General features: G+C 38.3%; 1 protein-coding gene across 2 annotated transcripts; it reads right to left on the bottom strand.

Moving 5' to 3' along the window:
• Positions 1 to 1,710: 1,710 nt before the first annotated feature.
• LOC106876514 (DNA-binding protein Ikaros) lies at positions 1,711 to 9,979 on the bottom strand. Of its 2 annotated transcripts, XM_014925091.2 has the most exons (4): positions 9,810 to 9,979; positions 7,238 to 7,367; positions 5,191 to 5,283; positions 1,711 to 3,688 (listed from the first exon to the last, which is right to left on the bottom strand). In XM_014925091.2, the coding sequence occupies exons 3-4, from the start codon at positions 5,204 to 5,206 to the stop codon at positions 2,199 to 2,201; spliced, it is 1,506 nt and encodes a 501-aa protein (XP_014780577.1). In that variant the 5' UTR covers positions 5,207 to 5,283; positions 7,238 to 7,367; positions 9,810 to 9,979; the 3' UTR covers positions 1,711 to 2,198. The 2 variants fall into 2 exon arrangements, with proteins under 2 accessions (XP_014780577.1, XP_014780578.1); XM_014925092.2 differs by lacking the exon at positions 7,238 to 7,367.
• Positions 9,980 to 10,742: the final 763 nt, after the last annotated feature.

Raw genomic sequence — 10,742 nt, 5'->3', positions numbered from 1 at the left:
ATATATATATATATATATATATATATATAAAATTTAATTTATATAAGGGCATTACTATACAATACTGCCTCACGCTTAGAGGGACTTCATGAAGGAATATCATGTTAATTTACCAGTATGGTATGGTTTATCATCAAAATGATTAATTGGGCCATTCGAACTTGAAGGTACTGTGACTGGTCCCATTTACTTGAACTTGCTGCAACAATCTGTCATGCCAAGCGCTCAAGGGGGTTTGAAGACGTGCAGTTTTCCTTCCAGCAAGCTGGGGCACCACCCCACACTGCTATAGTAATATAAGGGCCTACCTTGATGTGAATTTGCCAAATAGGGGGAATTAGATGAAGAGGTTCAATAGAATACCCTCCAAATTCACTGGACTTCACACTACAAGACTTTTTGAATGGGGATACTTAGAAGATAAAGTGTGTGGTACATAACTGGAGACGGTCAACAAACAGAGGCTAAGCTATTGAACAAGAATGTGCAGTAATACTGAATAAAAGATTCCTTGATGCTTGCAATTCCATTGCTCTGTGTTATCAGCAGTGCCTGGACAACAACAGACATCAGTTTAAAAACAAGCATTCATAGAAAAGATGAATACTGTCTGCAGATTCTATTAAATTTTGAAAATGAAATATATTTTAACGAATGTTGATTTTTCTAACCGTTCAATGCATGTATGCATTTTTCTGGGCCATCCTGTATACATACATACATACAAATATACACATATATATGTATTTGTTTTGCAAGATTTTTAATGTGAAACCATGTGTTAAAACAGATATTGTTATATTTAAAATGGTCATATTTTACCAATCACATATATACACTATTGGTGCATGTGTCTAATAGGCAAAATATGACCATCCCCAAGTATAACAATATATATAAATGCATGTAATTTTATAGATGTGCATGCATGTGTGTGTGTGTGTGTGTGTGTGTGTGTGTGTAAACTGAAATTTCTGTCAAGTGGTATGTGTGTATGTATGTTGTGTACTCCATGTCCACAGAACAAGAGACCCTACCTAATGAGCTCCCACTGTTCCAGAACACCCATTTTAAGCTGTAGTTTTAATAGACACTGCTAAATGGGGCAAGAAGCAGGAGCACTGCATCATTAACAAGTGTTTCACAAGACGGAGTAAGTGCCGAGTGTTCGCATCCCCCATGAGAATCCCATGACACTGGACAAAGCAAACAGGCCTACACTGCAGTATATATCTTTGTTGTCAGCACTGAAATCAGGTCTAGGGTCCCAAGATAGTTTAGGCATTTTTATTAGGTTTTTTTATTTTTTGTAATTCACTGATAGTTGTGTTTGATTGCTGGCCGGGTTTGTACCCCAAGTTGCAGTGAGATACTTAAATTACAAATACTCTGCCTTCCTGCCACCCTTCCCTTTTTCCCACCCTGAAGTCCACAGCCACCCATAGTCGTCATCTTCATTACCAGAAAGTCAAACCTCAGAACAGATCCATCACATTGGAATAAGTATCCACAATATCTGTGTGCGTGTATGTGTGTATGTGTGTGTTCCTGTGTGAATATGTGTGTGAGCATGCACGCACATTAAATATAATTTATATATATGCATAACCACATGCATAACACTTACAATATACACATACACCCATACATTCATTCAAACACACACAGGACAAATAAAAGACAAGACCTGTAGAAGGACTTGTAAACATCTTATTTTTACATGCATACATATATATGTATGTGTGTGTGTGTATATATATATATATATCTCTATATATATATATATATATATTTCATATTTTATTAATATTTAGCAGAAGTAACAGAGTGACTCAAGGTGTGAGAGTTTCGTGCGTTGGCACTTATCAACGCACAAACCTCTATACATACACACACACAAATGCACTTACATACATATATGTGTACACATGCACAGACATAAATTACACACACACACACACATGAATATATACTGTATGCACGCACAAACACACATACACACACACCTAGCAATTGGTTACAGTTTTTTTTCTTTTACAGTTCTGGTATAAAAACACATTGTTTTTTGTTTGCTGTTGCAGTTGGTAAATAAATATATACAAACATGAAGGTTGTTGTTGTGTGACATGTACCAGTTTAGGTTCAGTTTTTGCCATTTACATGTCTCATTTAAAAAAAAAATTTTTTTTGTTTTTTTTTTATACATGTTGCTGGTTAACAAAATGTAGATTGAAATCATTCTTGTCCGCACACACTTTGTGACATATGCTACACTCCCACGGATTATACGCTCCATGCAATGAATTGTGCAGGAAGTACATGCCTCGCTCCTGAAAAATAATCCCACAATGGCTGCACTTGTAAATCTTACCCTGGGACATGTAGTAGGCTAAGGTATCTTCCAGTAAAGGCACGCCGTCGATTGGGGTCGCGAATTGCGTTGCAACATCCTTTGTCGATTTCCTCGGTGTGATTGCAACAGAGAAACCGCCCGACGAGGATGGCTCCAGCTCCTGGGACTTCTGGATCAGGTTCTGGAGCATGGAGAGCATCTCTGACAGGCTGCTCGTCGAGTCGGCAATGTTGCTGGGTATACGGTCGCGTGGTGATGGCACAGTGTAGCACCGATTTGAGACAGGCTGGTCAGGAGTAGCCGGTACTTCTATCACCTGCATCATCTCGTCAATGGTTGTCGACGCAAGAGCTGGATGTGGAGGACTACTGCTCCGGTGATTGCTTGTGTTGTCCAGCCTGGACGCAGTCGAACGGCATGCAGCCTCTGACGTCACACCACTCGAACTCCCATTGCTGCTGTTGCCATTGTTACTGTACTGCTTCTGCTGGATTTCTACAAAACAGCGCTCGTTACTCGAGACACTAATACCAACTGGAAACACTGGTTGTGAATCATATGATGGTGAAGGCTGTTCCTGTTTAATAGTGGCTCCTCCGACAACACTGTCATTGGAAGGCGTCGTGCTGTTGCTGCGACTAGCAAGCTGTGAGCAGATATTGTCTATCTTGCGCATAGATTCTGTCTCAGTGCTCAGCTGCAAGTTGTAAGGGAGGACATTGTCTACGCCTGAACCACCACTGCCGTTATCGTTTGCCGAGCAGGTGGACACAATCGACAGACCACCTGCCGTACTATCTCCACCCACAAGATCCACCCGGTTTTTGTCTCGTGTATCATAATATTGAGGCGGATGAGCTTCAAAAATGTGCGCATTCAGTGATGTTTGATTGCTAGCTGCGTAATTACAAATACTGCATTGTAACGCTTCGCCTTGACAGGTGAGCAGATGGCGCTGCAACTGGACTTCTTTGTCGAATCGTCTGTTGCACATTCGACAGCAATACGGCTTCCTGTGTATCAGACGATGCTGCACCAGATTGGAGCGAGCAGCAAATTTCTTGTCGCAGAGGTTGCAAGCATAAGGCTTAATACCAAAGTGAATGTTCTGGTGTTCCAGTAAGATATTCTTATAGCCGAATCGACGGTGGCATATGTCACACTGAAATGGACGTTCTTTATCATGGGTGAGGCGTACATGTCGAATAAGACCATTTTTATAACCAAAAGCTTTACCACATATAGAACATTTATAATTTTCACCATCTTTTTCAAATGAAATTTGGCTACCGGCGGCAGTGCTGAGGCTAACAGGTGATGCAACATGATCCACAGCTGAAAACAGAAAAAAAAAAAAAAAAAAAAAAAAAAAATAGTTATTATTTAAAATATCTTCAAATTCTTGATTAATTTTTCAAAATTAACCAAGAATAAATTTTTCAAAATTAATTCTTGATTAATATTATCTAAAATATCTTCAAATTCCTGATTAATTTTTCAAAATTAACCAAGAATTAATTACTGATTAATATTTTCTAAAATATCTTCAAATACTTGATTAATTTTTCAAAACTAATTGAAAAGCATTGACAAAGTATTTCGTTAAAAATACAGTCTAGAATTAAACTTTTCCTGGTTAAATTTCTAATGTACTATTTTCTTCTGCTTATGTTTCAATTATTATTAACACATACCCACAGGGGCACATGTGTGTACAGTATTTAATCCAGTTGATCTTTACCGATCAGTATTTAATCCACTTGAGCTCTTACCAATCTATAACTGTGGAGGGAATCTGTGGAAGAGGTAGACCCAGAAAAACCTGGGACAAGGTGGTGAAATATGATCTTCGGATGTTGAGCCTCACGGAGACGATGACAAGTGACTGAGACTTTTGGGTGATCTGTTGTGCTTGAGAAGATGCATCAAACAAAGTGAAATCCTAGTTGTGGCCAGTGCCAGTGACACACAGACACGGTGAGCAAAAAAGTGCAATTTGAAATGAAATCTTTGTTCATGAAGTTGTACAGTCGAAGGGAGTTTGGAGCATTGGATTAATCCTACGACAGATAGGATGGCAGAAATGGCCTCAGAAACTGAAAGCCACATATTTAAGGAGACCAGGGGTGTTGTGAAAACTATCAAGAAGACGTTCATGGAAGCAGTCTGTCAAGTATTAGACAGTTTCAGTCATTTGACTGTGGCCATGCTGGAGCACTGCCTTTAGCCAAACAAATCAACCTCAGGACTTATTCTATCAGTATCTTTTGCCAAACTGCTAAGTTATGCAGACGTAAACACACCAACATCGGTTGTCAAGCGATGGTGGGGGGACAAACACAGACACACAATAATACATATTTCTTTATTTGTGCATCTTTGTCTTACTGCTGTTTCTGATATACATTGTAGGGGTGTTCATGGTTCCATATTAGTCAATCAGTTGACTGTACGATTGAAAAAAATTGAATGATCTTAAATATCATCCTCAGAGTCTGTGCATGGAATAGAATTTGTTAAGGTTGTTCAAATTTTTCAGTCAATCAATCATCTGATTGAGTACATGGAACCATGAACACAACACACCAATGATGCATGCCAGAAACAGCTGTAAGTCAAAGATGCACAAATAAAGAAACATGTGAAGCCTATTATTTATGCTTTTTCTTGAGCGTGTGTGTGCATGTATACACACACACACACATATATATATATATATATATATACCATTATCTATTTTGTTCCCCACCTAAAAATAACCCCCTTACAGCATGAAGAGGTGCAGTAGAAGATCAGGACACGAATGGTGGGAAGAAATTAAAAATGCTGCCACTTACGTGAAGAAGAACTCATTGTCGTTTTGCATGTAGATGGTTAGAGAAAAGGGTAGTCAAAGCAAAGATTATTGTTTATGGTCAGAATTGGTTAATCTGCAAGAGCAAAAAGGCAGAAAGAGAATAAAAAAACAGTTAATAGCAGATTAGACATTACAGTTCATTCTTTATTTGTTTTGTTTATTATGCGTTTAGTCAGATGAGCAGTGGTAGATGGTGCGGTGGTGGTGGTGGTGGGGGTCTGCATCCCTAATCTTTGCAGATTTTTGCCCTCTCCTTCTAGTTGCCCAGGCGCTACAAAATGGGGAGCTGTAACAAGGCAGCGGTGAGATCAACTGCGGAAAATAGCAAATGAATGCATTTGTTAAAGTGCAGCAGCATCACTGCATATGCATGTTTTCAGGATTAACCATTCAGCATTCAGATTATCTCGTGAAATGTAATGCTTGTTCATTCCCATTGTTTTGAATTAATCATGCATTACCTTGTATCAATGAGATTTTGATAAGGTAACTGTTAATGTTTTAGAATGACACTGTATGGTAGGTGTGACATGCCTGATCTGGCCTGTTTCAACATACAACAGGTAGAATATTTTGACCAGATATGGCCAGTTTAAACCTTTAGAATGCAGATTATTCTGTCAAATGTTAATGCTTATTTATTCATATTGTTTTTAATTAATCATGCATTATCTTATAGATTTGAGATTTCAATGATGTGACTGTTTACTTTCAGTATGACATTATAGAGTTGGTGTGAGAGGCCACATCTGGCCAGTTTGAACATAAAAAAATATTTAGTTTAAATGCGAAAGGGTTAAAGATGAAAAGTATGTATAATTATTTAATAGGTTAGTTTTTGAGAAATAGATATATATATAAAAAGAAACATTTGAAAAAAAGATGAGAATTTGAATTCAAACGGTGCTGAGATGCACAGTTAACATTTGATTGGTAAGCGTGGAAGAGGGGTAGAAAAAAATATATCCGTGATTAGATACTTTAACCCTTTAGTATTCAGATGACTCCATCAAAAGCAATGCCTATTTATTCACATTTAATTAATCATGCATTAATATGAGAGGGGAATATTTTAATAAATTCATAATTATCTGATCCTCTAGTATTTTCCTTTACCCAAAGCCAGGAACTTTTCAGCAGCTCCTCATCTCTCTCTCTCTCTATATATATATATATAAGTTACAGGGACATAAACACACCAGCAAGTAATGGTAGGGGGAACAAACACAGACACAGAAACTTATACATATATATATATATATATATATATATGATGGGCTTCTTTCAGTTTCCGTCTACCAAATCCACTCACAAGCCTTGGGTTGGCCTAGGGCTATAGTAGAAGACATTTGCTCAAGGTGCCACGCAGTGGAACTGAACCCAGAACTATGTGGTTGGTAAGCAAGCTACTTACCACACAGCCACTCTTGCACCTATTTATTTGTGCATGCATATTGTTATTAAAGTTCAATCCCAGGTCAGGCCTGATTGAGCAGACATTTTGTAGAGGAGCAGGGTTAATCTGTGATATAAAATACAAGCCCATCCCTCAGGGTGATGGGGACCATCTAGTCATCCTCATTGTGATTTTGTTTAAACCTCACTCTCTCGTCCACGACCATCTTCAGTCCAGTGGCAAGACCAGGTCAAGACACCTGGGGATGGAGACAGATGTAGTAGATGACCAGGGTGTCTTACTTGCCTCATCTTGCCCTCTATACCCCACAATGCATTGTTACAGCAGTCTTCCGCTTCTGTTGAACCACGAAGGTTTCTTCTGCAGAGTCTGCCAGACCCAGTCTCCCCATGCGTAAGTAAGCAACAAGCCTCAACATGCTAATAAATCCACACCTGGGACCCTGACACTTGCTATAACTCCAGGTCAGAGTAGACCTAGGAACAAATAGTTGTTAAGAAGTTGTTCCACACACCTCAAAGCTTCGAACTCCCAAATCAAGGCCCCACTAATAGATGCAGTTTAAAGTCATATGTAGTATATAAAATACCTCATTACTCTCAATACTTACAGTGAACAAGGTAGGTAGCTTCACTCCTGTACTAGTCATGACAGAAAGTCCCTGCTCCTCAAGTCCTGCCTCACCAAAGACTTGACAACTTCTCTACTGCTGGTGACATGAGAGGTGCACCCAGTACACTCTGCAAAGTAGTCGGTGACAGCAAGAGCATCCAGTCATAGAAACCAAGTAGAAAAGACATATATGAGCACCAGTCTATGAGAGTAGTGGCTCCCAATAAGAACTGACAATCCACCCAACCCATACCAGCATGTAAAGTGGACATACGATGAAAATGATGGTAGTGGTGATGGCGATGATGATGGCATTGTTGTTGGTGGTGATGATGATGATGATTAGAAGGAAGATGATGGTAGTGATAATGATGACTTTTGTATTGTGCAACTCCATCAACAGAGAATGAAAAAAAACAACAAATTTAATCACAGTCAGGTTGATTTGAACTTGGATGTCTAACATTCATGTATGGAACACAACAGCCAGAAAACTGTGCAGTAGCAGCAACAGTTAATTCTTAGTGCAGTTGGAACGTTTTGATCATAGATTTGCTTGAACCAAATAGGGATTAAATAACAATAAAAGGAAACCTATAACCGGTCGCTCGGTTTGCTAGAAATAGCAGTCAAAATCACCCTTAAACCATACCTGTCATCATAAAAAGAGAGCATAAGGAACAAAGCAGTCCCAGACTCATCGATCAGGATTCACTAGAGGCTAGTTTAAGGGGACAGTTTCAGTTCATGAGCTGTGGCCATGCTGGGGCACCACCATATTTATTCATATTTCTTCTTTTATTCATAGTTATTTCTTTTTATGCTACAAAAGCAACAAACAGACATTATTTCGCTTCGTTCATATTATAAAGTTTGTTACTTTATCATTATTATTATTATTATTATTGCGACTTCGCCTTTCTAGGTTGATGAATTAAGTACCAGTGAAACACTGGGGTCGATGTAATTGACTAGTTCCCTCCCCCACAAATTTCGGGTCTTGTACCTATAGTAGAAAATATTATTATTACTACTACTACACTTCTTTTGTTTTGTTTTTTTTTTTGCTTTAGCAGACACACCCTACAATTAGTATATTGCTTTGTGTTATTAATTAGTGACATGCATTTTGCTTTGGTTTGCTTGTTTACTTCATCCTCGTGTAAATAATGGAGTGGTCATCATCATCATCATCATCGTCGTCACCACCACCACCACCATACGTTTTGGGTATAAACTGCGCCGGAGTTCAGTTTGCTTCTCACCTTGCATCGAAATGACCATAATAATTATTATACTGGACCCGTTGCATTTGACTATATACTCTCACCGCTATTCTTGTAATGATTTCAGCCACTGGACTGCAGCCATGCTGGGGGAACTGTCTTCAAGTCGATCGTATCGAAATTTATTACTTATTTTATCGGACTCCATTTCTGGAACCGCTAGGTTACGGGACAAAGAGGGACACAACACTAGCAATTTTTAAACTGCTATAAAGTAAACACATATGCACGTACGTACGCATGCATGCAAACACACACACACACACATGTATGACAAGCTTCCATCAAACAATTTATATTCACAAGGTACTGGTCAACTCGAGGCTGTAGTAAAATACACTTGCCCAAGGTATCAAGCACTATCCATATAAAATTGTAAATGAAGAAAATTGACCGAGAGTTTAGTTTAAAATAAACCACCGTTCTATGTTTACATAGAATTTTTACCCTAATTGTATATAATGTTTTAGATATGCCGCCTTCAAGGTAAGGAAATTATTGTTGTTGTTGCGATGGTGTGGTGGTGATCTCGCATCCCTTTAATATCTCTTGAAAAAGTAAGAAGCATTAAGAAGAGAGAACAAACGTGCGTGTGTGTGTGTGTGTATATATATATATTATATATATACATGTTACTAGATCAGCTAAAAGTTTTTTTGTTTTTTTTTTCTGCTTTTCTTCAACAAAATAGTCCGTGGTTTGTTTGTTTACGTTATACATTAAAAAAAAATTTAATAAAAATATCAACCTTGTCAACGAGTAAACTATATAAAAGTCCGTCGTATATTGTAATTTAATATTTGTTTCTTTTTCGGATATGAAGACAAATCCAGAAACAAATTCTTAATTAGCATTAAACGAAAATAAAAGAAAGAATAATTAAGCTATTTGGTTTGCTTATGAATTATATTAATAATACATATATGTATATATATATACGTGTATACACACACACACAAACACGTATACGCATGCATAGATCCCCGTCGTTCTTAACGAGCTGACTAATGTTACACAAGAGAGAACGATAGCCTTTTGTCCAGCGATGACGATTTCGCCAGCAAGGACACTGAAAGGGGCTGTCTGTGAGAGAGAGCCAACGAACGTACTGGCTATTCCGATAAATTAAAATAGCCATCACCGAGACAGCACGGCCGAAATAGCTCATGAGAAACGCGAATAAAACCGCACTGAGACTAGTTTATTCTATGGAGGGTAATAACAGCGAGGTTTGAAAAGGTGAAAGGCCACAGTAATTGGTTCTTCAGTTGAGGAATTTCTTACCTGCAATATGAACAAACCTCCCAGCGTCGAACCTCCATCTTGAATATACAAACAATAGTTCCCATCTTAAAATGAGCCCGAGGAGATTAAATTATCTTGCCTTGTATATCAGTCTTTTCTATCTGAATAATACCATTAACCGATGATAATGTTATAAATCCAACAAAAACTGTTGCTTTTTATAAATTCTATTCCATAAACTTAAAGAAAATGCGATGTATACATAGCTATAATAAATGTTCTTAAACTATCACATGGAAGCAAATTAAGGGAGTTTTAATAGATTTTTTGTGATTAAAATGGAAAAAAAAGTCTCTTGTTTTCACATATTTTAGAAGAATAAAGTCAATTTTACAATAAAACAAGTATATATAGTTAATCATAAGAGTAAACAGATTTATCGATCTTAGGTTGTAAATTAAGAGTAAACATATAACACCGTGTGTGGGACAACATATTCAAGGGAGACAAATGGGTTGTTTCGGTTGATAAAGGCTTTGACTGAGTTCAGTGAATGAATATATACATTATAAGGACCTGGCAAACTAGCAGTATATTTAGAGATTGTAGCATTTACTACATTTTGTTGTTGTTGTTCGCACTCCGTCGCTTACGACGTCGAGGGCTCCAGTTGATCCGATCAACGGAACAGCTTGCTCGTGAAATTAACGTGCAAGTGGCTGAGCACTCCACAGACACGTGTACCCCTTAACGTAGTTCTCGAGGATATTCAGCGTGACACAGTGTGACAAGGCTGGCCCTTTGAAATACAGGCACAACAGAAACAGGAAGTAAGAGTGAAAGAGTACAGCAGGGTTCGCCACCCCCACCCCTGCCGGAGCCTCGTGGAACTTTAGGTGTTTTCGCTCAATAAACACTCACAACGCCCGGTCTGGGAATCGAAACCGCGAGTCCGCTGCCCTAACCATTGGG

This window comes from Octopus bimaculoides, chromosome 26, assembly GCF_001194135.2.
Source record: "Octopus bimaculoides isolate UCB-OBI-ISO-001 chromosome 26, ASM119413v2, whole genome shotgun sequence".
In the NCBI taxonomy this organism is placed as follows: domain Eukaryota; kingdom Metazoa; phylum Mollusca; class Cephalopoda; order Octopoda; family Octopodidae; genus Octopus; species Octopus bimaculoides.
Note: the sequence above shows the minus strand (reverse complement) of the source record. Positions and strands in the feature narration are given on the sequence as shown.